Genomic DNA, 27744 nt, shown 5'->3' with positions numbered 1-27744 from the left:
ATTAAAGAAAACTTTACCTATAAGAGAAAACAATTGGGCACAAATGCCAAGATAGTTAATTAAAGTTAATTTTAATTACCTTAAGTACATAAATAAGGCACTTTAAAAAAATTCTTCTTAAAAGCATAAATGTTAAATGCATACTTAACATTTATATAGCATATATATACATGTATGTAACAACTTAATTCACAAAAACAAGAAGAATTGTGAAATATTATATATTGCTATAATCTGTTTATTCAAGTAAGCTTTTAGAAAGCTATGAAATTAACATGGTAGTGCTTCAAATAGTACTTATATGTAAGTTACCAGAATTCTGATTGTTTAAAACTAGAAAGTCACATATTTTCCCTATAAATGAACTGTGGGTCTTTTCAGCGGTTTCCCTCCTCAGTAAATGGAACTACTAACTACCCACTCTCCAAGCCAAAAGTCTGGAAATTAATACTATTACTACTCAAAACACGTTGCATCAATCCATTAACTAAGTCCTTATCTATTCTACCTGCAACTTCTCTTTCTCAGATCTAGCCTTTTCTCTCACTCCCTATGGCCACTTCCCCAACTCTCTCACAATAGCAATGTAATATTATAACAACCTCCAAGCTGGTTTCCCTATCACCACCCCAAACTGCCCACTGCCTTTCCAACACCCCAAAAGAATTGTTTCAGAAATGAGAATTTCAGGTCACCCCTGGTGAAGATCATATAAATCCATTCAGAGAAACTGGGGTGGGGCTCTTAGAAAAAAAAAGGTAAATAACAGAAACGGAATAATGACTTTTCCCTCATGGTGTCTTGGGAAAGATAAATGAAAAAGTGAATTTTTAACTATACTCAGAGGATTCAGATAAAAAGTAATAAGCTTAGAAGAGGTTAATAACATATTCTTTTCATGCAGTTAAGACATGGTATAACCAAATAACCCAAGAAATGAGTTGAGTGATTACCCAAAGATTTTCCATCTCAGGCATCTCAGGCATTATTATAAAACTCAGCCTGGGCTATGTAGCAACACCCACCTCTATAAAAAAAGATTTTTTTTTTTAACTAGCCAGGTGTAGGGGCACAAGTAGTGCTACTTGGGAGGCTGAGGCAAGAGGATCACTTGGGTCCAGGAGTTTTATGTTGCAGTGAGCTATGACTGCACCACTGCACTGCAGTCTGGGCAATAGAGCAAGACCCTCTCACTAAATAAAGAGAAAGAAAGAAAGGAAGAAAAAAAGACCAAAGATGGGGAGGACCCAGAAGGAAACACTTGAGTCATTAAAAAAAAAAAAAAAAAATTAAATCAGTGAAAAAACAAGGGAGGAGGGGGTGGGAATTCAGTAATGTATATCTTTACAAGTTATATCCAAAAGAAAAAAGAGTTATACCCTTAAAAATGTCTAGCAAACAAGGGATGAAGAGAAAATCTAAAAATATTTTGAAATATGTGACACATTCATTCAACTAACATTTGAGTATCTACTATATGCTAAAAACTAGGCTAGAAATAGAGTGAATAAGAGAAAATGAATTCATCATAGAACTTATTGTCAGTCACTGGCATGTTGCCTTTATTTAATGTGCTACATTTTTACTTTAAAGAAGAGAAAAATATATGCAAATCATTTATAGCTCCCAATCTAATTTTCTCATATGGTCTTAAGTTCCTCAACCACAAACCTTAACAGAAACCTAATGTATACAGTTAGGTTACAATTTCCCATACATGCCACATTATCAGAAACTTCTATGCCTTTTCCCATGCTGTTCCCTGCCTTGAATGCTTTTCCAACTTTTACTCAACCATTCAAATTTCCATAATGCCTACAGTGATGTTATGATTTCCCCTGGCCAAAATTAGGTACTTGCTCATTTATATTCCCAAAGCACCCTAGAAATACTCTAAACAGCAGTTATACTTTGTATTATAACTGCCTGCATAACTATATTCATGCAAACAAGATCAAGCAAACATGATACAAATATATGCTGTCTGCAAGAAACAAAATTTAGAATCAGACACAAGCAAGTTAAAAGGATGGAAAGGAACACACCATGCAAAGTAAACAAATGACCATGCAAAGTAAACAAAAGACAGCTGAAGTGGCTATGCTAATACCAGACAAAACAGACTTTAATCTGAGCATACAGAGCTTAAGACAAAATTTGAAGTATTAGGACAAATAGGTAAGAATAGACATTCCTGATTACACATTAAAATCACTGATGCCAGGGCCTCAATCCCCAGAGATTCTGATTTCAATGGAGCATTAAGGCCTAGGCATCAGTATTTTTCAGAGGGATTCAAGGGATTCTAATGCACAGCCCATAGTTAATGACACATGATTATCATAAGGGCTGAAAAACACTGAACTACAAGGAAAAGACAATTGCTTTAATTAGGGTAGAAAGTCATGGCAGCACAGGTACACACCCTGGAGGCATCTAATAACACGATGCACAAAACTTTTATAGGTACAGGAGATGGAGTCTAATTTCCAAAATATTCAAGAAAATTATTTCGTTGAGCCAATCCCATTAAAAAATTTTTTTAAATAAAAAAATTAGGCTGGGTGCGGTGGCTTACACCTGTAATCCCAGCACTTTGGGAGGCCAAGGCAGGCGAATCACTTGAGGTCAGGAGTTCAAGACCAGCCTGGACAACATGGTGAAACCTTTTCTCTATTAAAAATACAAAAGTTAGCTGGGCAAGATGGTGCATGCCTGTACTCCCAGCTACTCGGAAGGCTGAGGCAGGAGAATCGCTTGAACCCAAGGTGGAGGTTGCAATGAGCCAAGATCATGCCATTGCACTGCAGCCTGGGCAACAGAGAAAGACTCTGTCTTAAAAAAAGAAAAAAAAAGAAAATAAAAACACAACAACGACAACAAGAAAATTATTTCAAAGTGTGAGGAAGACTAGGATTTTCCCAAGCAATGATGAAAAGCTGGTTAAGATTCATGTTCAAATATCAAGGCATTCAACTGTACCTATGACTTGTAGTTCTTCGGTTTCAATATATTTTAGTATCCCATTCAAATATTATACCTTTTAAAAATAATGTTCATGCTAATAAAATTAAAACTTTTAAAGTAAAAAGAGGTGAGTGGGGAAATATGCTACGTTATCTGACTCAGAAGCCTAAGTGTTCAGATCATTGCTTAGTGTTCAGACCACAACCACAGTACTGTGGATCACACTACAATCATTGGAAGAGCATACCTGTGGGGACAAAACACTGGTTAAGAGTTGGGCTCTGCAATGCCCATGGCCCTGAGGGGCAGAACTACCGCTCACAGCTCCACATCTTCCCGGCCTCACCCGGGGCCTCACTCAGGGGTCCCGAGGGCGCCCACCCTGCGGCCGCCCCTGCTGGGTGCGTCCCCGGCCCCAGCGCCCTGGCGCCAGGCTATGCGGAGCCGCTGAAGGGCGTCCCGCCAGAGAAGTTCAACCACACCACCATCCCCAAGGGCTACCGCTGCCCCTGGCAGGAATTCGTCAGCTACCGGGACTACCAGATCGATGGCCAAAGTCACACCCCCAGCCCCAACGACTACCGAAATTTCAACAAGACCCCGGTGCCATTTGGAGGACCCCTCGTGGGGGGCACTTTTCCCAGGCCAGGCACCCCCTTCATCCCGGAGCCCCTCAGTGGTTTGGAACTCCGTCTCAGACGCAGCTTCAACAGAGTGGCCCAGGGCTGGGTCCGTAACCTCCCAGAGTCCGAGGAGCTGTAGCCCTAGCCTGAATCTTCAGTTCCCCAGTCTTGGGGGCCTGGTAACATCCGGAGCCAAGACTTGTGGACAGCACTTCACAGTTTAAGAAGGGCCTTCACACACAAAACCTGATTGCGAATGGCTTCAGAGGTCACAAAGTTCAGTAGTCCCAAAACATGGGTGTGCTTCAAAATTACCTGGGGATATTGTTCCGAATACAGATGACTGGACTGTCCCAGACTTGCAGCATCAGAGTCTCCTGAGTCAAGGAATCTGTATTATTAATAGCAACCAGGACCGGGTGTAGTGGCTCACGCCTGTAATCCCAGCACTTTGGGAGGCCGAGGCGGGAGGATCACCTGAGGTCAGGAGTTTGAGACCAGCCTGGCCAAAATACTGGAACCCCGTCTCTACTAAAAATACAAAAATTAGCCAGACATGGTGGTGCATGCCTGTAATCCCAGCTACTTGGGAGGCTGACAGGAGAATCACTTGAACTAGGAGGCAGAGGTTGCAGTGAGCCGCTGGACAACAGAGTGAGACTCCTTCTCAAAAATAAATAAATAAATAAATAGCAACCAGTACTCCAGGTGATTCCAGCATTAAAAAAAAAAAAAAAAAAAGAGTTGGGCTCTGAGGCCAGACTTACCCAGTTTTAAATTCCCACAGCATTACAAGTATCTTTTTATCAAAATTTTCTCCAACCCTTTAACACTGTGTGACTTCAGGCAAGTTACTTTACCTCTCTAAATAGTTTCCTTATCTATAAAATGAAAATAATGACGCTATAAATAGAGTGGCTCTAAGGATTAAATAAGATAATCTTGGTAGATAACTTTATCATGGAGTCTGGCTCAACGGTAAGCTCTGATAATTACAACAGTACTACTACAGGCATTTAACTTATAAAATTATGGTAAAGCATGCATACTACAAAGCCCCTTATTTTTGCATTTTTGTAATCTATTTTTCTATGAAAGATAAAAATGGAGAAGATAATAAAGGTTTAAAGGGGAAGTCCAAAATACGGGAAAATAGGACACTAAACGAGTGAGATACAGTTATCATGGTGAATAAAACTAGGTAATAATAGAAGATAGGGTATAAAATGAAAAGGCCATGAGGCAAAAAGATAACAAGGAGAAACCAGTTGACCACAGTCAAAATTCATAGGACAAAAAAACCTCTAAAATGAGGAATATTATGGAATGTCTGAATTCAGATGCCAGACCAAGTTAGTGCTGCTGTAGATGGTTTATTTATGGTTCTGATAAACTGGAGGTTGGCAAGACTTTAATGGGAATATAAAGTAAGCTCCATTATACTTCTGATTAATCAAAGTTTTCCAACATTACCATCTTGCTATATCCCCAAACTCCAAATACCAAAAGCAAGTTAGAATGGATTATTTGGAATAACTCATTCTACCTAATTTTCTTTTCCTAAAACACTTTTAACATCTAAACATTGAAGAAGTGGCAATTATATTTATTTGCAGAGCCAATTGTGAGGATGCTAAGGACAAAAGGAAAAGAGTAAGTATCAAATTCCCTTGAGATATCTAGCATAACACATGCCTAAGCTTCATAACCAGTACTGCACTTTTGCTGCAAAATACACTGATGACCAAGGCATTTAATCCCACTTACTAGTAAGCTATTATCTAGTACATTCTTTCCCAGTCCTGTGTCCTCTAAGTAACCTAAGTAAATCTTTTACCTTTAATAACTACATCCTTTCCCATCTGAGTACACAGCATCACCATTCATCCAACCTTACCCTCACCTAATCAGTCCACTTGGATAAGACTTTGAGGCCAGTATAGCAGCAATGTTACAACAACTCTTACCCTTCCTACTGATTACCATGTCACACGGCTCCCATCCTGGCATTGCCTTATGACAATTAGGCAGAGGTAGCCGTGGCTACTCTTGAATGAAAGAACTTTAGTTCAATGTAATGTCATCACCTTAACAAAAAAGCTTTTAGACTCACCTAACCCAAGAGGAGTAATTAATACTAAAACAGTTGGATGTAAAATTAGATCGATATTGGGGAGACTACTGTTCCACTAAGTTTCATTCGCAGGACATTCTAGGCATTTAATTTGTATTATATTGGTTCTTTTTTATTTTTATTTTTTGCGGGGGAGAGGGGTGGAGTCTCCCTCTGTTGCGCAGACTGGAGTGCAATGGCATAATCATGGTTCACTGTAATCTCTGCCTCCCAGGTTCAAGCAACTGTCGTGTGGCAGCCTCCTAGGTAGCTGGGATTACAGGTGTATCCCACCACATCCAACTAATTTGTATTTTTAATAGAGACCAGGTTTCACCACATTGGCGAGGCTGGAAATTTGTATTATACTGGTTCTAAATGTATTTTCAAACACAGAGATCATCATCTGATAAGACTTCCATCTTCATACACTGGAATAAAGATCAACAAATTTTTTTCTGTAAAGGGCTGGACAGATAATAAGTTCTTCAGGTTTTGGGTTTTGTTTTTTTCTGAGACAGGGTCTTGCTGTTTCACTCAGGCTGGAGTGCAGTGGCATGATCAGCCTCAACCTCCAATCCTCCGAAAGTGCTTGGATTGCAGGTATGAGCCACCATACCCAGCCCAATACTTTAGGTTTTGAAGTTATATGTTCTCTGTGACAATCACTCAACTCTGCCACAGTTGTGTGAAAGCAGCTAGAGACAACAGTATGTAAACAAATGAACATGGCTGTATACCAATAAAACCTTATTTACAAAAATAGAGGACAGGCTGTAGATTGCCCACCACTGTACTAAGCTATCACAGACTAGGCTTTAACTTCAAAGTTTTAGAGCAGAACATGGTCCTACAGTAAGTTGAAGAAAACTATTAATTTCACAAACATTTACTACATATTTGCTATTACTCACCAATTGCTGGTGATAAAGTAAGAAACCCTGTCCTCAAAGAGTTTACCATCTCGTAGGCTAGGCAGTAACTGCAAAAAGTGTTATGAATACTGTGGCATAAAATCTACAAAGTGTACATGCAGGGTAAGGAGATTGAAGTGGTTAATTTAACTTGAGAGACAGAAGGAAGGAAATTTTCCACAGAGCATTTGATGCTTAAAGAGCAGACTAATGACGGGTACAGTGAGCAGGCAAGGGAAGGAAGATGGGGATGGGATATTCGACTCAGTGGCAGGAGGATGAGGAAAAAGCATAAATGTGAAACAACCTTTCACATCTTCAGAGATGTGAAAGCAGTTCAGCGTGATTAAAACTAGCAATGAGAACAGAAAAGCAAGGTTGAATATAAAAGGGGATAAATAGACTCAATATAACGTGGTATCAAAGAAAGGGTCAGAGGCTAAGGTCTAAGATGCCTCCTTGGTTTCTGATCTGAGTGACTTGGGTAGATGACAGTAACATTCATTGTAAGAGGTAATTCAAGATTAAGAATAAATAAATAGGCTGAGCTTGGTGGCTCACGCCTGTAATCCCAGCACTTTGGGAGGCTGAGTCAGGTGGACTGCTTGAGCCCAGGAGTTTGAGACCAGCCTGGGCAACATAATGAAACCCTGTCTCTACTAAAAATAAAAATAAAAAAAAAATAGCTGGGTGTGGTGGCACATGCCTGTGGTCTCCAACAACATGAGAGGCTGAAATGGGAGGATCGCCTGAGTCTGGGAAGTAGATGTTGCAGTCAGCAGAGAACAAGCCACTGCACTCCAGCCTTGGTGACAGAGTGAGACCCTGTCTTTAAAAAAAAAAGAGTAAATAAATACAAGCAGAAATTCAATTTTCCTTTTATAAAGGCTCTTTAGAAATCTAGTTTTAAATAATTTTTTTGGTGATTATCAAAGAAATGCACAATTAACATAGAAAATGAAATGTAAAAAATGTAAGAAAAACCAAAGGGAAAAAAACTATATAATCCTACTATCCAGAAAATGATTAAAATAAACATGTACAAATACTGGAGAAAAAAGCTTAGAGTCTAAAAATAAATACAGACTCAACCTTCACTATGAAAGCTTTCTGGAGGAACTCTTGCTTACATGAGCCATATATACATTATATACTTCATGTTGCTCTTCAGGCAATCCTTGTTCAACTATAGGAGGCTGAAGTCTGGTCTGTCTGCTGTCAAGTTTTGCCCTCGTGCTCTTCTTTCTTAAAATCAGTTTGGGCTGCATGTGGTGGCTCACGCCTGTAATCCCAGCACTTTGGGAGGCCGGGGCGGGCAGATCACTTGAGGTCAGGAGTTTGAGACCAGCCTGGCCAACATGGCGAAACCCCATCTCTACTAAAAATGCAAAAAAATTAGCTGGGCGTGGTGGCGGGCACCTGTAATCCCAGCTACTCAGGAGGCTGAAGCAGGAGAATCACTTGAACCCAGGAGGCAGAGGTTGCAGTGAGCTGGGATCGCACTACTACATTCTAGCCTGGGCGACAAAGTGAGACTCCATCTCAAAAAAAAAAAAATCAGCCTGGTGTAGTTTCCGCTTGGTGTGCCCTCACAACTCATGTTCTTACACTGAAAAGATCACCTTAATTTTGGACAAACATTCTAAGCATAACTTTTAATTCTTGCTCTTTGTCCAGCCTCTAAACTGGTAAGATTAAATAAACACTGCAAATTCCCCACCACCTCATCCCTGCTTCTTCTGTTTATTAACAGAAAGGCACAAATTATGAAATAATTTGCTATCAGAATATCTTACACAACTTACTTTGAGAGAAACCAAACTTATTTGATAAGTATTTTTAAATGAGTATTAAAACTTACTTAATTCTGAGCAAAACATGAAAGTAGTCTAATGATGAATGGGATCAAGTCTGCCATTTATAATTTTTTTTTAACAACTGGTAATCAATTTATTAAAATAGTTGACTTAAGCATCTGCAATGGTGACTTTCACCTCAACTCCTGGCTCAAACTGATGGAAGCAATCTGCTTAACAATCTCAGAAGGACTGTGCAAGTCAATGAGTCACTTGTGGATTCTCATCTGGAAAGGATCCCATGTCTTAGAACCTTCACCACAAGGAGTTTTTCTTGTAGTGATTCTCAAAGTCTTGGTAGGTATTCGAACTGGTCCTTTCACTTGGAGATTCTTTGCCTTTGCTCCTCTGATGAAGTCAGCACACACCTTTTCCAGGGATTTTATGTTGCAGCTCATTAGAGTGATTCAATTTTGGTGAATTGCCACCTCCGGCTCCACGGGTGTTTTTCTGGTAACCTTCAAAGCCATAGCTGCTGCACGGCTTCCTGACCGACTTGTTCCTCGGCGAGAGTGAACAGCGGTGAGTAAGGAGCAGGAGCCTGCGGATCACCGATCCGCAGGACCTACCACCGCGTCTTCCTCAAAGAGCGGCCATTTATAATTTGTAAAAGGAAACACACACACACACACACACACACACACAGAGATAATGGAGAATTAATACAATTTAACACATCCCTAAACTCAGGATAAAAATAAGAAGTGGCTGGGCACAGTGGCTCATGCCTGCAATCCCAGCACTTTGAGAGGTCGAGGTGGCTGGATCACCTGAGCCCAGGAGTTCAAGACCAGCCTGGCCAACACGGCAAAACCTGTCCCTACTAAACATGTAAAAATGAGCCAGGCATGGTGGTGCATGCCTGTAATCCCAGTTACTTGGGAGCGTGAGGCAGGAGAATCACTTGCACCCAGGAGGCAGAGGTTGCAGTAAACCAGGATCACGCCACTGCACTCCAGCCTGGGCGACAGAGCGAGACTGTCTCAAAAAAAAAAAAAAAGAAGTTTTGGCCACAAGTGGTGACTCATGCCTGTAACCCCAGCACTTTGGGAGGCCGAGGTGGGAGTATCACCTGAGGCCAGGAGTTCAAGAGCAGCCTGGACAATATAGTAAGACCTCATTCTCTACCAAAAAAAATTTTTTAAATTAGCTGGGCATGGTGGCATGTGCCTGTAGTTCCAACTACTCAGGAGGTTGGGGCAGGAGGATTTCTTGAGCCCAGGAATTCAAAGCCCTAACTCTGGGGGGGAAAAAAAAAGAGTCTCGCTCTGTCACCCAGGCTGGAGTGCAGTGGCACCATCTTGGCTCATTGCAACCTCTGCCTCCCAGGTTCAAGCGATTCTCCTGCCTCAGTCTCCCGAGTAGCTGGGATTACAGGCGTCTGCCACCAGGTCTGGCTAATTTTTGTATTTTTAGTGCAGATGGGGTTTCACCATGTTCGCCAGGCTGGTCTCAAACTCCTGACCTCAGGTGATTCGCCGCCTGGGCCTCCCAAAGTGCTGGGATTACAGGCATGAGCCACCGTGCCCGGCCAAAAAAATGTATTTTTATAAAGTAGGCATTCACCTCAGAAATCCTTTGATAATGTTTGAAGCAATACCAGTTTAATACTGTTTAAGTTAGTTTCCTCTATTATTGTGGTTCAATTGTTTAGTGACTTGGAAACCCCCCAAATATGGGTTTTTTTGAATTTCGGTGCCTCCCTTCTTCCTAACACACTGGTGCAAACCTCATATGGAGCACACTGGAGCTAGCAGGCACTGCAGTTTATGGCACAGAAGTGAAAGAAAGCATAAAATGGAAGACGCAGCCCCTTCAAATGGCTAAAGGTGGTGCAACTTTAGACATGAGGATTAGGAAATGGAAGTAAAGGGGAAGTGGAAGAGTAAGGAGAGAATGCCTGCTGTTCTCTCTAGTTTAGGCATCAATTTGCCTGGAGGCACTGCTTGTGCCCAACTGTACAAGAGTGAGCAAAAATGTTTAAAAGTTAGTTAATGTAAATCTAACTTACAGATATGACCATATAAAGCTAAACAAATTATAAATCAAAGCCTGCTAGAATATATGTAATTACAAAGTATACATTATACTTGCCCATATAATTAAATGTTTTTAAAAGAAAATAGAAAATATCCTAATACCTTTTATGGGATCTACTCTACAATAAAAACAGAAAACAAAAAAAAACCAAGCATGATATATTAAGACTATACCCATCAGGTAGAGCAAAATTTTATTAAATCTAACAACACACATAACTGTCTTCCTTCCTTGAATACATGATTCAGTTTAACATGTACTTTAGGCCTGAATTATTCTTTTTCATATTGCATGTGGTCATACATCTCACCATGAAATTGTTTATAATTTTAGTTTACAACTGTAGGCTAGAATGCACAGACTATTGCTCCACTTGATAAAATCTCAGAGAAAAAAAATAAGTCTTTGAATTATGTCATTAGTTTCAAGCTCAGTTTAGCTATTTCTTACTGGATTAGAAATTTCTTTTGAAAGGCCCACGTTTAATGTTTTTTTAAAAAAAAATCCCCACAGGCTGGGCGCGGTGGCTCATGCTTGTAATCCCAGCACTTTGGGAGGCCAAGGCGAGCGAATCACGAGGTCAGGAGATCGAGACCACGGTGAAACCCCGTCTCTACTAAAAATACGAAAAAAAATTAGCCGGGTGTGGTGGCGGGCGCCTGTAGTCCCAGCTACTCGGAGAGGCTGAGGCACGAGAATGGCGTGAACCCAGGAGGCGGAGCTTGCAGTGAGCCGAGATTGCGCCACTGATTGCGCCACTGTACTCCAGCCTGGGCGACAGAGCGAGACTCCGTCTCAAAAAAAAAAAAAAAAAAAAAAAAAAAAAAATTCCCCACACTATTTACTGTAGCTACATCTGTACATAGCAGATGCTCAATATACATATTAAGTGAATGAACTCACTAATAAATGCTTACTTACCTTCTTACCAGTGAGGTCTGTTTGAGAACTTAACAAAACATCTAAATTTAAGGCAAACTTTTTAATCATTAAAAGACTAAAAAGTAAGCCAGTTTGCATTAACAGGCTCATGTTAGCCAGACAAGTCCCTCTGTGTCCATTACCTCCTAGTTCCTAGGACAATGCCAACAACCTCCCTCCAAACCTCCATAACTTTACTCTATGACATATCAAAAATGGTGGAGATGAAATCTATTTCTCTCTTTTCCTCTAATAAGTGCCCTAAAGAATATTTACTTTTTTAAAGGCAGAAGAGACACAACTAAAAAGTTTCAACCTAACCAGGCCCTGGCCCCAGCAATACTACTATTAATGTATGTATGCCCTATCAGTGTCTAGTACTGTAGACTCGTGCAACCTCTAGTACATGCACCTGGTAAAATCTTTTGTTTAAATCAACACATGTGGCCCCAGTTACAGTAATCACCTTTCCACTTTATCAAATGCACCTAAAAATATACTGTCACACACAGATCAGTTACAGTACCAGTAAGAGAGTCCCTTCTTTCTGGCCCCAAAATTCAATGATAGTTTCTAGAGCAAAGGTTCTCAAACGTTCTAGGTTCACGGCACCATCAGTATCTCAGTAATTTTCTCACAGCAGCCCTAGGCCAGAAATAATAACACTCTCACTTATTAAGTAGTCAGTAGCCATGTGAAAAAATAACCTAGCTAATTTCAACAAATAATGTTTCTACTTCATTCTTAACCATAATTACTTGTGAAATGTGTGTTACTGTTGGGCACTGCACAACTTTTCAAACCTTGGAATCAGAGTGGACCCTGCTATCCTCTTTCCTGCTGCATACTGATTTTTTTGTGCATTTTACCACAGCAACAGCTAAAAAACCAGCTTCACAAAGACATATCATCTATAGAAATGTAGCACAATCTTGAAACCACGAACTATGTCAAGGCAATAGTTCACCCGGCAACCAGCAAATTTCGACTACCACTGTATCCTACTTGAAAATTTAAACTATCAGATGTCATAGAGAAAAATTTAAACTCCCAGCTACTCGGGAGGCTGGGGCAGGAGAATCGCTTGAACCTGGGAGGCGGAGGTAGCAGTGAGCCCATATCCTGCCACTGCATTCCTGCCTAGGAAACAGAGTTAGACTCCGTCTCAAAAAACAAATAAAAATAAAAAATATAAAAAAGAATGTAAATACAATTTGATAATGAAATTACTACAATGGGAGCTTAATTTTTAAATAAATTCTGTGAGAAGCCTTCATATAATGTAATTAGTCACCCTCCTATTTTGTACTATTTTTTAAATTAGCCTTTTGTAAGCCAGTTTGTTACAGGTAGAGGGGATGTGGACAGGTAGGAATTTTTGTATTTTTGTATTTTGCATGTTTGTTACAGGTAGAGGGGATGTGGACAGGTAAGAATTTTGTATCAGATGGAGTTGGCAACAATGCTCTAGGGTGCCTTGGTGCAGTTTGGAAAACATGATCCTATGGCAAGGTATAAAATTTTGTGGCTTTGGACTCAGACTTGGGTTGGAAATCATATTCTACCATTAACTATAGAATCTTAAGCACCTTAATCTATTGAGCCTTAGTTTCTATGCCTGCCAAATAGGAATAATACTATCAACTTCAGAGAACAGTTGCAAGGAACTAAATCCATGTCTTTTAACTCTTGTACACCACAACTCTTTCCCAAAAAGACTCAGTTCAAATCTTGTTGGCTGAGCCACTATCATTTTATCAGCTATTTGAAACAGGCTGAAAGTTTGTAATAGCTGATAAAACGATAGAGGTTCACCCAACAAGCCAACTTTGATGATGATACCGTGGTTCATCGTCAAAGTTCTGAAAATCTTTTCCCTGCACAGTAACAGCATTTCACCTGCAGAGACTTCTCATTTGCCAAGTGTTCTGAACTGTGTAACATTAATTAATAATTATTCTAAGATCACCTTATGACAGGATCTATTATTATCAGTCCCCTTGGCAACTCTATACCAACGGTAATGCAGTGGCTGAAATAAATGATCCTTCTTAGCCCAGGTTACCTGACATTTTTACTTAGTGAACCACTATTCAATTCAACTGACTCTAATATTGTATTCCTGTGATATTAATATAAACTAAATGCAGTGGTCAAAATACCTAAAAGAAATGTAGATTCAAGCAATCTCATATACTACCCAAAATACCACGCCATCCCAGAAAACCTATGCATTTCAACTTGGTCCAAATAAATTACCAAAACAATTTGCTAGCCATCCTTTCCCCAAATGCCCACAGTTCGTTCTCTGAGAGATACATTACTATCACTTCCCAAGGCATCCTAAAAGCAACTTACTAAGGCATCCTACTTCACAATGACTACTTTCTTAAAAATTAAAAAAGGGGCCAGGCTTGGTAGCTCACGCCTGTAAAACACTTTGGGAGGCCAAGGTGTGTGGATCACGAGGTCAGGAGTTCGAGATCAGCCTGACAAAACATGGTGAAACCCCGTCTCTACTAAAAATACAAAAATTAGCCGGGCATGGTGGTGCACACCTGTAATCCCAGCTACTCGGGAGGCTGGGGCAGGAGAATCGCTTGAACCTGGGAGGCGGAGGTAGCAGTGAGCCCATATCCTGCCACTGCATTCCTGCCTGGGCAACAGAGTCAGACTCCGTCTCAAAAAAACAAATAAAAATAAAAAATATAAAAAAGAATGTAAATACAATCTGATAATGAAATTACTACAATGGGAGCTTAATTTTTAAATAAATTCTGTGAGAAGCCTTTATATAATGTAATTAGTCACCCTCCTATTTTGTACTAATTTTTAAATTAGCCTTTTGTAAGCCAGTTTGTTACAGGTAGAGGGGATGTAGACAGGTAAGAAGAGATTACTAGGCTTGTATTATAACTGCTGTATTAATTTGAGTCTTCGGTAGCCATAACATCATACAGATTCTTTATAGGTAATATTCTGAAGAACTTCATACTTGGCACTTCCTAACAATGCAATTAAATTCAGTTAACAGAAACTTCTTCATTTACATAGAGAATAGAAGAGCGACCCTGCTTTCTTGGAAAGGAAACAGCTATCTGTCTTGTACAATACCCAGTCCACTTTGGCCAGCTAATATGGACAAAAAAAGAGACCTATTTGGAAAACGTTTCTTCTCCAGCCAAGGGCTGTTTCCAGATAAAGGCAATGCTCAGAGTATAACAAAAAAGCCTTCTCTGAGGAAAGAAAAGTGCCAGAAAAGGAGAGGCAGGGATCGGGAATAAATAGGGGTGAGTATAAGCACTCAGTGTGAAGGCTGGAGGCAGTAGGCGCAGCGCTGAGATGCTCCAGCAAAAGAACCAGCAGCAGCAGCAGGAAGTTTCAATGGGGCCGGGCAGAGCATGCGCCCTGCACCCGCGCGGTGGCCTTATGTGGAAGGAGCACCACTTGCGAACACCAATAATAGACCAGCGGCACCAGAGAGAGAAACATGAGCAACAAGCACCTTCTTCAACTGTTTCCCCCTCCGTCAGAGCCCCTCCTCCAGCCTACATACTAACCACCCCACCCTACTGTGCAAATGGGAGGGAGACGACTTCTTCGCCTAAGCCCGGCTGCCAAGATGAAGGGGGAAGGGATTGGAAAAGTGGGGAGATGCTCGTCTATTATTTTGGGGGAGGTGGGGAGAGGAAGGAGAACTATGGAGGAGGAATTAACCCTCTCCTCTCCAAAGTGGAGCTGAACCGACTTCGCCCCCCTACCGAGAATGGAGAAGAACCCCCTCCCGTGGGGGAGGAGCAGACCTCCCCACTCCAAGGAAGGAGTTTTAGGGGTTAAAGCAGCCCTCGAGGGGAAGGGAAAAGGGATAAATCTCTCGGGGGAGTTCCCAACAGAGGGAGGGATAGTTGAGTGTCCGCTGGCCCCCGCCCACCCAGGTGAAGGGAGATAAGGAGGTGTCCCGAGCAGCCGAGCCCAGCCTTCCCCGAGATGGTCGGGAAGACTGGTGGGAGGAGGGGAGGGAGTAAGGGTGGGGAGGAGGAGAAAAGCGCAAAGCTGGCCGGAACCTGCGCTCCCCTTCCCCCGCCGCCAAGGGGGAGACGGGGTGGGGGGCCGCCCTCCGCCGCGGAGAAGCAGTCCCCGGGGCTGCCGACCGGCACAATGACCCCTCCCCGCCTCCAGCCCACACCTAGTCCGCAACGCCTCCACCTCAGCTCCCCGCCCGGCCGAGTGGCCCTAGGGGGCCTCCGCCCCGCCTCCCCACTGTCCAAGACCCCGGGGGCTGGGCGGAGAAGACCAGCCCGGCGGAGTTGCGTCCCAGAGGGAGGACAGAGCCGCGGAGGCCCGAGCCACGAAGAACCGGGGCGTCTGTGAAGAGCGGAGAGCAGGAGCGCGCCAGGGCCGCTTCCCGCCGGGCGTTCGGGCCCCTAGCTTACCTTCTCCGTTGCCGACGTCCGGCGGCGGCGCCTGCAGCACCCGCTCCAGCTCAGGGAACGGCAACTCAGGCAAGTCTAGCAGCGTCCCGTAGCGCTCCAAGAAGGAGCAGACTACAGCGAAGTTGGGGCACGAACCTGGACAGCCCGGAGGAGCCATCACCGCCGCCGCTGCCGCCGCCGTCGCCATTTTGAACTGGAGGATGGAGGAGGAGGCGATGGGGGGGCGGGGGAAGTTGGGGTGCCGAGGGATGGCAGGGCAGCCTTACGGACGACAGGAGGCGCTCTCAAGTGGGCTCCTCTGCGGATCCCAGCGTCTCAGGGACGGCTCCGCGATCCCACAATACATTGGCGGCCCGGAGCAGTCGAGAACCGAGTCAGACGGGAGACAGAGAGGCCCTCTGCGCCTTTCACTTTCCGCCCTCTTTCCGCCCCCTTCTCTCCTCCCCTTCGGGCTTGCCACTGCCTCGTGTGACAGGGGGAATGAAAACAAGGGAAGCGAGGCGGGGAGGCGGGCTGGAAGCGGGAGGGGCGGGACTTCTCGAGAACAATGGCCAATGGACGCAGAGGGGGCGGGGCCTCGGGCGCTGTTCAGCTGCAAGGCGTATTCCCGAAGGGCAGTTGGGGAGCCCAGATCCCGGAGCAGCGCCGGGAGGGTAAGTTCGGGGAGAGCACTGCGCCGTTTGGGAACGCAACTTTGAGGAGACAGTGCGGTGGGTGAGTTTTCGGGGGAATCCTGAAACTGGGCCACGAGATGGTGGAGAGGTTGAGGAGAATTAATAAACAGAAAAAGGGAATAGGGCGGAGGAAAGCACAGTTGTGGGAGAAGGTTGGGAAGGGGAAAGGTAGAGAGGTGCCCTTAATTAGGGGCTGGGCGGGGACCTCTGTAAGACGTCTCTGTGGAAGTTTGCCGAGGGGGTATTGCTCTCTGCTTGGGTACAGGAATTGCAGCTTTGCTGGAAAAGCAGGATCCGAGGGAACGGAACTCTGGGGGAATCGTCGGAGTGAGGAGTTGGGGCCCTGCTGGGAGAAGAGGGTCTGAGGAGACCAGGCTCTGCTAGGGGACCATGGTGTGAGGGGAAGGGGCTCTGTTCAGGGACCAGAATCGGAGTGTGGGCTGGGACTCCATTGAGAGGCCGAACATGACAGGAGACGGTGGAACAGCGAAAAGTTTGTTAGAAGACAGGGTTCCACTTCGGGGCAGGGCAGGGCGGGGCGGGGGGCAGTGAACATTCCCACAAAGAACCCCAGAGAGAAACTACCAATAATATAAAATAGAATGTGCAGCCTGAGAAGCAGTACACGTTATGCTTAGAAGCCTGAGCTTTGGATTCAGCCAGGCTTGAGTCCTAGCGGGACTACTTCATGACACTGTGGAAGTTTCTTTATTTCTTTGAACTCCTTAAAGTGGGGTGATAATAGTACCTACATCATATGGTATTACTAGATAAATCACAGTAAAGTGATTAGCACAGTGCCTTAGCACATAGTGAGTACTTAAAAAATATTAGTTATCAAAAAAGGAGTTCCTGTAATTTAGACTGAATTCTGCTATATTTAGTCTACAATTTATTACTTCGAGAATTTTCTGAGTGCATTTAAAACTTACGTAGTACCTAATTCCTAAAAAGAATTTGGCCGGGCGCAGTGGCTCATGCCTGTAATCCCAACACTTTGGGAAACCGAGGTGGGTGCATCACCTGAGCTCAGCAGTTCCAGACCAGCCTGGGCAACATGGTGAAACCCCGTCTCTAGTAAAAATATGAAAATTACCCGGGAATCCTTGGGAGGCTGATGCAGGTGAATCCCTTGAACCCGGGAGGCGAAGGTTGCAGTGAGCCGAGATCGCGCCACTGCACTCCAGCCTGGACGACAGAGCAAGACTCCACCTCAAAAAAAAAAAAAAAAAAAAAAAAAAAAAATTTTGAAGCAAAGTACAACACAAACCATGTAAAAAAGAGAAATCTATAATTATAGAAAGATAAGAAATAGGTGGGCAAATAATTATATGAGTAACAGGGAAAATGGTCACACAAACACCGAATTTTTTTCTTCATTTACAGCTTTTAAAAAGGGGAAAAACCATAAGGGTGTATATTATTCCCATTATCTAAAGAAAGAATACTCAATTTATCAAGAGAAAAATTCTATATTGTAAGAAGAATTTATTGCCTTGAATAGTGATTCATAGTCTTGAGTAGTATACAAACCGTTTTTAAAGGAAAAAAGTTCTTTTGAAACTTGGCAAATACTTTTGAAAATTTCGCTAAGAAATACTGATGTAAGAAATGACAGTCTAAAGAACACTGTAAATGTACTTAATGCCACTGAAGTATACACTTAAAAGTGGTTAAAATGGCATATTTTTTGTTACATGTATTTTACGACAATAAAAAAGTTTTTAAGAAATTAAAATCCGCCGGTCTCTGTGGCTCACCCCTGTAATCCCAGCACTTTGGGAGGCCGAGACGGGCGGATCACGAGTTCAGGAGATCGAGACCATCCTGGCTAACGCGGTGAAACCCCGTCTCTACTAAAAATACAAAAAATTAGCCGGGCGTGGTGGCGGCGGGCCCCTGTAGTCCCAGCTACTCGGGAGGCTGAGGCAGGAGAATGGCGTGGACCCAGGAGGCGGAGCTTGCAGTGAGCCAAGGTTGTGCCACTGCACTCCAGTCTGGGCGACAGGGCAAGACTCCGTCTCAAAAAAAAAAAAAAAGAAAAGAAAGAAAATCCTACTTCAGGAAAATATCTTTATGGTTATGAATTATCACTGCCAAAGAAGTTTTAATTTAATGAGTGGGAAAATATTGTTTTTAAGCAATTACTGAAATGAAACACAAAACTAAAACATTTTTATAGAATTCCCAGACTGGCAAGTATGTATCTCTTGACCCTGGGGACCTGAAGACTCCAGTTTAAGAATAATCTGGGCGAGGTGGGGTGGCTCACGCCTGTAATCCAAGCACTCTGGGAGGCCGAGCAAGAGGATCCCTTGAGCCAAGGAGTTCGAGACCAGCCTGGGCAAGGTAGTGAGACCTCATCTGTAATCCCATGCAGGGGCAGGGGCTGCAGTGAGCAGCAGTTGCCACTGCACTCCAGCCTGGGCAACAGAACTAGACCTTGTCTCAAAAAAAAAAAAAAAGGAATAATTCAACCCAGAATATAGTTTTAACGACAGTTTTGTGGAAACATACAAAGACTTTCATATACTGGTTACTTAACTGACCTTACATAAAAGCCAGGTACAGGATATTTTAAAATAAAATTGTATCTTTGTGAAGGAATTTCTATGGAAAGAACTTTCAAACCTAAAAGGAAGATTTATTATGTGAACCTTGCCTGTACTTTCTATCTTTGCTTCTAGCTTTTGCAGCACTTCACTTCCCACATTCCAGTGAGGTTGTGAAATAACATTCTAAAAAAGAAATAAAGCTTTATTACTATAGTTTTCTCACTGCTCACACTGTTAGTCAAAGAGTGACTGATAAATAAGGTTAGAGTTTCTGCCTTTTCTAATCTAGATCGGCACGGAAAAGAGTCCTTTGGCATCATTAAGTTATATCCACCCAAAGATAAGTGGTGTTTTGCTACAAAGCAAGGTTTAAGTCATGCCTTCCTTCACTAAAGTCTGTTCTTGAAAATAAATGACACACACCCCATAATGCTATCATCTCTTCTTGCTTTCCTGGGCTAAGAGAAATTGTGGAATACAGAGCTTAACGACAATTTATGTAGTTATATAAGTGAGTTATATTTATCAGACTGGAATGTAAAGGTGCAAAAAAGAGTAGCTATTTTTAAAACCTGTATTTGATTTATTGCTACTGCCAGGAAGAGGCTTTTAAATAAGCATTAAGTTAACTTGGTTCAACTTTGTTTATGAATAAGAAATTTCTTAAGATATTTCAAATTTCATGTCCTATTGGGGGAAATATTTTGCTCAATTAGAATTAATGGCTAATTTTTTAAAAATACCAAAAAGTCAAAAACAACCCAAATATTCATCAGCAGAAAAATATAAATTGTGATACACTACTCAGAGTAATACACACTGTTGATATACACTATAGCCTGGGTGAATCTTAAAAACATGTTGAGTAAAAGAAGGCAGACACAAAAGAGTTAGGTACTGTACAATTCCATCAATATGAAGGTCAAAACTAATCTGTGGCAATAGAAATCAAAGTAGTTGTTTCCTTTGAGCTTGGAAGGGTATTGACTAGAAAGGGGCACAAGGGGACTTTGTAGATAGTTTCTATATCTTGATTGGCAAGTTTATTTCTCAAAATTCATTGAACTCTATAAACACTGCATTCAACTAAATGCAATGCAATTATGCTTCAATTTTAAAAGTTAATGGTTTATTCCTATATAATCCCAATTAGCATTGGTACCAGTCTGCCTTTTATCAAAATTTATACACATTTCTGTCTCCTTCATATGTTACCTTTGCATTTGTTACACAATTTTTTGTTTTGCTTTTTTTTTTTTTTTTTTTGAGACAGAGTCTCACTCTATCGCCCAGGCTGGAGTGCAGTGGCACGATCTCGGCTCACTGCACGCTCCAACTCCCGGTTTCATGCCATTCTACTGCCTCAGCCTCCTGAGTAGCTGGGACTACAGGCGTCTGCCACCATGCCCGGCTAAATTTTTTTGTATTTTTAGTAGAGACGGGGTTTCACCGTGTTAGCCAGGATGGTCTTGATCTCCTGACCTCGTGATCTGCTCACCTCAGCCTCCCAAAGTGCTGGGATTACAGGCATGAGCCACCACGCCTGGCTGCTTTTTTTTTTTTTAATGGATATTATAAGCTCAGTAAATGTCTATTGAGGCAAACTGAACTCCATTTTAGAGCCAATTTGGGGAATTCCTAATCAAGGATGAGCAAATTAGGTTTATCTAAAACTCACTTCAAAAAAGCTAAAACAGGCTGGGCGTGGTGGTTCAAAAAAGCTGAAGATATATGGACATAATATTACATGTAGTGAAAAAGCTATTAAGTGTCAACAGAAATAGGAATCTCTTCTCTTTGAGACAGTTTAATAAGAAAATGTATGAAAATAAAAGGAAGCCCTAATATAAACAAGATGTAACCAACCATTTTCTGGATATTTGTCTTAATAACTGAATTCTGTGTTACAACAGAATTCTATTCATTGAAGAAGGCACCTTTAGAAGTGTCTTACTACCCATCTTTTTTTTTTTTTTTGAGTCAGTCTGACTCTGTCGCCCTGACTGGAGTGCAGTGGCACGATCTAGGCTCACTGCAATCTCTGCCTCCTGAGTTCAAGTGATTCTCCTGCCTCAGCCTCCCAAATAGCTGGGATTACAGGCAAGCACCACTACATCTGGCTAATTTTTATATTTTTTGTAGAGATGGGGTTTCACTATGTTGGCCACACTGGTCTCAAACTCTTGACCTCAGGTGATCTGCTCATCTCGGCCTCCGAAAGTGCTGGGATTACAAGCGTGAGCCACCGTCATACTGCCCATCTTTTTTTGAGACTTATGCATGAGTCTATTCTCTGACAAGCCTGGCTAAGATTGGTTTCTCTGATGGAGTAAAGATTTTTACTGAAAAGAAAAATGAGCCTGGTCAACATGGTGAAACTTCGTCTCTACTAAAAATGCAAAAATTAGGTGGGCATGGTGGTGCATGCCTGTAGTCCCAGCTACTCGGGAGGCTGAGGCAGGAGAATCACTTGAACCCAGGAGGCAGAGGTTGCAGTGAGTCAAGATCATGCCATTGTACTCTGGCCTGGGTGACAGAGTGAGACATCATCTCAAAAAAAAAAAGGATGGGGGACAGCTTGTATTATTATGTTTTATGTCTTTTAGCTATGTGTCTACATTTTAAATTTTTATTATTAAATAATTCAGAACAGGGATAATCATCGGCAGTTTGACATCCTGTACAGCAAGGCCTGATATTCACTTGTATGAACCAGAAGGGCTGTACTGACTGTTAAACTGTTAAGATACTGTATTTACATGCCAGTTGCAGCATAGTCGCTACCCTGGGCCTCCTAAGTACACTCCTGCTACACTGGCTAGCCAGTCTGTCTCCAACAACACCCAGCAACTGAACCTTTGAAACAGACACATGGGCCGGGCGCGGTGGCTCACGCTTGTAATCCCAGCACTTTGGGAGGCCGAGGCGGGCGGATCACGAGGTCAGGAGATCGAGACCACGGTGAAACCCCGTCTCTACTAAAAAATACAAAAAATTAGCTGGGCGTGGTGGCGGGCGCCTGTAGTCCCAGCTACTTGGAGAGGCTGAGGCAGGAGAATAGCGTGAACCCGGGAGGCGGAGCTTGCAGTGAGCCGAGAATGCGCCACTGCACTCCAGGCTGGGCGACAGAGCGAGACTCCGTCTCAAAAAAAAAAAAAAAAAAAAAAAAGAGACACACCAGACCCTATAACTGTATGCCTGCAAATCAGATAATCTCAATGAAATGAACACATTTCTAGAATAACACAAACTATGGAAACTCAAGAACAACTAGAAAATCTGAATGAACCCATAATAAGTAAAAATACTGAATTGGAGCTGGGCACAGTGGCTCATGTCTGTAATCCCAGCACTTTGAGAGGCCGAGGTGGGCAGATCACCTGAGGTCAGAAGTTCGAGACCAGCCTGGCCAACATAGTGAAACACCGTCTCTACTAAAAATACAAAAATTAGCCAGGTGTGGTGGCACACACCCATCATCCCTGCTACGCAGGAGGCTGAGGCAGGAGAATCGCTTGAACCCAGGGGGCAGAGGTTGCAGTGAGCTGAGATGGGGCCACTGCACTTCAGCCTGGGTGACAGAGTGAAACTCATCTCAAAAAAAAAAAAAAAAAAATCGAATGGGGAATTTGAAATTTGCCCCTGGCGCCACCTCCCTCAAAAAAGAAAAAAAGCTCAGATTCAGATGGCTTCATGGTCAGTTCTACCAAAAGTTGAAATAAGAATTAATACCAATGCTTCACAAATTCATACCAAAACCTAGAAGAGAGGGAACACTTCCCGACTCATTCTGTGAGGACAGATTTTCCTTAGTAGCAAGATAGAGAAAAATATCACAAGGAAAGCCCAATACCTCATGTGAATCTAGCAAACACAGCAATCCTCAATGAAATACTAGCAAACCAGTTCCAGCCACATATAAAAAGGATTATACACCATAAACAAGTGGGATTCATCCCAAGTATGCAATATTGGCTTAAAATCTAAAAATCAATATATTGTAATATATTTACAGAATAAAAGAAACAACATAGTCATCTCAATAGATGCAGAAAACTCATTTGACAAAATTCAATATTCTTTCTGGACTTTAAACCTTGTCTTATTTAAGCCACTATGCTTTGGGGTATGTTTAACTCATGTAATGATTACGGTTTATTTTCTAAATCAGACTCATCTTCCTTGTTGATACTCCCAAAAAGCAGCAGTGACATTTTATCTCCCAGGAAGGTGTTTTCCTAATACTAAATTCTATAATTTTCCTATGCATTTCCTTATTTAATAGTTGTTGAGTCTAAAGTTGGGGCCAGGTGTGGTGGCTCACGCCTGTAATCCCAACACTTTGGGAGACTGAGGTGGGCGGATCGCTTGAGATCAGGAATTTGAGACCAGCCTGGCAAACATGGCGAAACCCTGTCTCTACCAAAATATACAAAAAATTAACCAGGCGTGGTGGCATTTACCTGTAATCCCAGCTACCAGGGCGGCTGAGGCACAAGAATCACTTGGAGGTTGCAGTGAGCCGAGATCATGCCACTGCACTCTAGCCTGGGTGACAGAGTGAGACCCTGTGTCAAAAAAGAAAATAATAATAATAAAAATAAAGTTAGAGTAGAATGGCAAAGTGAATTGAAGAATACATGCTGTAGAGTCAGACAGACTTGGATTCAAATTCTCATTTTCTCACTTACTAGCTATATAACTTGGAACAAAGTTCTTAACCACTCTCCAATCTTGATGTTGCTGAGATAACAGATCTAAAATATCTGGTACATAGTAGGTTCCCAATAAATACTCCTTTTCTTCTCAATTGAATTTTAAGACCCAGTTCAAATACTATTTCCTCAAACATATTTATTTAATTTCCTACATAGAAATTGCTGTGGACTGAATGTGCCCTCCCCACCAACTTCATACATTGAAGCCCTAACCCCAAAAATGACTGTAGTTAGAGATAGGGTCTTCAAGGAGGTAGTTAAAATTAAATGAGGTCATAAGAGTCAGGCCCTAATCTAATAGGATGGGTGAATTTATAAGAAGAGACAGAGATAGCAGGTGTGCCCATGCAAGCAGAAAAAGCCATGTGAGAAAACAGTAAAAGGCATCCATTTCCAAGCCAAAAACGCCTGGCCATAAACCAACCAATCCTATTGGCACCTTGATCTTGGACTTCTGGTCTCCAGAACTGTGAGAAAATAAATTTCTATTGTTTAAGACACCCAGTCTGTGGTATTTTGTAATGGAAGCCCTATCAGACTAATAAAGAAATCCTCAAAACATACTCGTTGTCTCTCCTTATATCACTTTTTAAAAGTTACTTTGGTTTTTCTTAAAAAGTTACCTTGGGGCCAGGTGCAGTAGCTTACGCTTGTAATCCCAGTACTTTGGGAGGCCTAGGCAGGTGGATCACCTGAGGGTGGGAGTTCAAGACTAGCCTGAACAACATGGAGAAACCCCGTCTCTACTAAAAATACAAAATTAGCTGGGCATGGTGGTGGGCACCTTTAATCCTAACTACTCAGGAGGCTGAGGCAGGAGAATCACTTGAACCCGGGAGGCGGAGGTTGCGGTGAGCCAAGATCGCGCCATTGCACTCCAGCCTGGGCAACAAGAGCGAAACTCCATCTCAAAAAAAAAAATGTTACCTTGTAATTATATGTGTTTGTCTTCTCTACTGTAGTATTAGATCCTCAAAAACAGGAATCATGCTTTATGTATTTGTATCTTCCTTCCATAGCACCCATAACAATATATTGAACTTCTGTGTTGTTTTTTGAGTTTTTTGTTTGTTTGCTTGTTTTTTGAGACGTAGTCTTGCTCTGTCGCCCAGGCTGGAGTGCAGTGGCACTATCTCAGCTCACTGCAACCTCCGCCTCCCAGGTTCAAACGATTCTCCTGCCTCAGTCTACCGAGTAGCTGGGATTACAGGCACCCGCCACCACACCCAGCTAATTTTTGTTATTTTTAGTAGAGACAGGGTTTCACCATGTTGGCCAGGCTGGTCTCTAACTCCTGACCTCATGATCCTCCCGCCTCGGCCTCCCAAAATGCTGGCATCACAGATGTGAGCCACTGCGCCCGTCCCTTTGGTTTTTGTTTGTTTGTTTTTGAGATGGAGTCTTGCTCTGTCACCCAGGCTAGAGTGCAGTGGTGTGATCTTGGCTCATTGCTACCTCTGCCTCCTGCCTCAGCATCCCGGGTAGATGAGACTACAGGTGTGAATCACTATGCCCGGCTAATTTTTGTATTTTTAGTAGAGACAGGGTTTCACCATGTTGACCAGGCTGGTCTTGAACTTCTGACCTCAAGTGATCCACCTGCTTTGGCCATGCAAAGTGCTGGGATTACAGGCGTGAGCCACCACTCCCAGCCCTCTGGTACTTATTTTTTAGATGGACATTCAGAAATTGAGCCTGGGCACAGTGGCTCATGCCTATAATGCAAGCACTTGGGAGGCTGAGGAGAGAAGATAGATTGCTTGAGCCCAGGATTTGGAGACCAACATGGGCAACATAGTGAGACCCTGGCTCTAAAAAAAAAAAAAAAAAAAAAAAAATTACAAAATTAGCTGGATGTGGTGGCGCACACCTCTAGTTCCAGCTAGGAACTAGCCTGAGGTGGGAAGATCACTGGAGCCCAGGGGCTTGAGGTTGCAGTGAGCTAAGATCATGCTACTGCACTCCAGACTGGATGAAAGAATGAGACCCTGTCTCTTTGATATTAATAATAAGGTGAACTTGCAAAAATGGGTTATTAGTTATTAATGTTAATCAGAAGTAAGACTTTCTAATCGTCTTTATTTGGAGATTAAATATGGTTAAGGAGACACATATAGGTGCCAAATTGACGAGAGGTAGACTGTGACTGTTAGTTTTATGTGTCAACGTGGTAAGGTTATAGTATGCAGTTATTTAATCAAATACTAATCTAAGTGTTGCTGTGAACATACCTTGTAGATATGGTTAACATCTGCAGTCAGTAGACTAGTGTATATATGAGATTATCCTTGATACACTGAGTTGGCCTCTTCCAATCAGTTTAAAGTCCAAGCAAAACCAATGTTTCCTTGAAGAAGAAATACTGCCTCAGTACCATAACAACTCTTGCTCAAGAGTGAGCAGCTTACCAGTATTATCTACACATTTTAGACTTGCCATCCTCCAAAATTTTGTGAGCCACTTTTTTGAAACAAGTCTGCCAATATTTATAGTCATCTGCTTCTGTTTCTCTGGATAACCCTGACTGATACAAGTACCTTTTTTTTTTGAGACAGAGTCTCGCTCTTTCGCCCAGGCCGGACTGCAGTGGCGCTATCTGGACTCACTGCAAGCTCTGCCTCCCGGGCTCACGCCATTCTCCTGCCTCAGCCTCTCGAGTAGCTGAGAATACAGGCGCCTGCCGCCGTGCCTGGCTAATTTTTTGTATTTTTAGTAGAGACGGAGTTTCACCGTGCTAGCCAGGATGGTCTCAATCTCCTGACCTCGTGATCCACCCGCCTCAGCCTCCCAAAGTGCTGGAATTACAGGCATGAGCCACCGTGCCCAGTGATACAAGTACCTTTTACTTACTGTGCTTACCAGTGCTAGAATTTCCATTTTATTCCTTTTTGAAATGTTTCCTTATTGAGACTCTGTATTTGCTGAGTCATTGTTACCATATTTTTGTTTATTTCTCTGTGCGTTATTTCCCTTATACTACTGCCTTTGAAGTCTTTGCTAAATGTCAGACTTCTGAGAATACTCAATTACTCAGATACAGTTTCTTTTTTAATTAAATAATTAATTAATTAATTTTTGGAGACAGGGTCTTGCTCAGTCACCCGGGCTGGAGTATAGTGGCAAGATCATTGCTCACTGCAGCCTCAAACTCATGGGCTCAAGTGATCCTCCTGCCTCAGCCTCCTCAGTAGCTAGCACTATAGGTGCAAAGCCAACACACCTGGTTTTTTTTTTTTTTTGTAGAAACCAGGTCTCCCAATAGGAATGCTTTTACACTATTGGTGGGAATGTAAATTAGTTCAACTTTTGTGGAAGACAGTGGGGCAATTCGTCAAAGACCTAGAACTAGAAATGCCATTTGACCCAGCAATCCCATTACTGGGTATATACCCAGAGGAATATAAATCATTCTGTTATAAAGAGAAATGCACACATATATTCATTGCAGCACTGTTTACAATAGCAAAGACATGGAATCAACCCATATGCCCATCAGTGATAGACTGGATAAAGAAAATGTGGTACCTCTACACCATGGTATACTATACAACCATAAAGGGGAACAAGATCATGTTCTTTGCAGGGACACGGATGGAGCTGGAAGCCATTATCCTCAGCAGACTAACACAGGAACAGAAAACTGAACACCACATGTTCTCACTTATAAGTGGGAGCTGAACAATGAGAACACATGGACACAGGAAGGGGAACAACACACACTGGGGCTTGCTGGTGGGGGTCAGGGGGAGGGAGAGCATCAGGATAAATAGCTAATCCATGTGGGGCTTAATACCTAGGTGACAGGTTGATAGGTGCAGCAAACCACCATGGCACATGTATACCTATGTAACGAACCTGCATGTCTTACACATGTATCCTGGAACGTAAAAAAGATGTTACATACATATAACAATTTCCAAGGTATTGGAA

General features: G+C 42.5%; 2 protein-coding genes, 1 long non-coding RNA gene and 2 pseudogenes across 10 annotated transcripts in view; 2 read left to right on the top strand and 3 right to left on the bottom strand.

Annotated features, from left to right (window-relative positions):
* The window catches only part of RSF1 (remodeling and spacing factor 1), a 158329-nt gene extending 142035 nt beyond the window's left edge, over positions 1 to 16294 (bottom strand). The window contains exon 1 of one of the 3 annotated variants that reach the window (XM_030828730.1): positions 15868 to 16294. In XM_030828730.1, coding sequence (XP_030684590.1) covers positions 15868 to 16054 — 187 coding nt within the window. In that variant the 5' untranslated portion in view covers positions 16055 to 16294. The remainder of the gene's footprint in view (positions 1 to 15867) is intronic. The other 2 variants (XM_003254671.4, XM_030828731.1) reach the window with 2 other exon arrangements.
* On the top strand, positions 2911 to 3805 carry LOC105738806 (annotated as a pseudogene).
* Positions 8542 to 9042, bottom strand: LOC105739401 (annotated as a pseudogene).
* Positions 16295 to 16453: 159 nt separating the features above from the next.
* Positions 16454 to 27744, top strand: part of AAMDC (adipogenesis associated Mth938 domain containing) — a 60051-nt gene continuing 48760 nt past the window's right edge. For 2 of the 6 annotated variants that reach the window (XM_012505196.2, XM_012505190.2), the window contains exon 1: positions 16454 to 16581. The gene's annotated coding sequence lies outside the window, so the exon portion shown is untranslated. The remainder of the gene's footprint in view (positions 16582 to 27744) is intronic. The other 4 variants (XM_030828892.1, XM_030828891.1, XM_012505188.2 and 1 more) reach the window with 3 other exon arrangements.
* The window catches only part of LOC115838575, a 34963-nt gene continuing 33270 nt past the window's right edge, over positions 26052 to 27744 (bottom strand). The window contains exon 3 of the long non-coding RNA XR_004033593.1: positions 26052 to 26161. This is a non-coding gene — a long non-coding RNA (uncharacterized LOC115838575). The remainder of the gene's footprint in view (positions 26162 to 27744) is intronic.

This window comes from Nomascus leucogenys, chromosome 15 (assembly GCF_006542625.1).
Source record: "Nomascus leucogenys isolate Asia chromosome 15, Asia_NLE_v1, whole genome shotgun sequence".
NCBI lineage: Eukaryota > Metazoa > Chordata > Mammalia > Primates > Hylobatidae > Nomascus > Nomascus leucogenys.
Note: the sequence above shows the minus strand (reverse complement) of the source record. Positions and strands in the feature narration are given on the sequence as shown.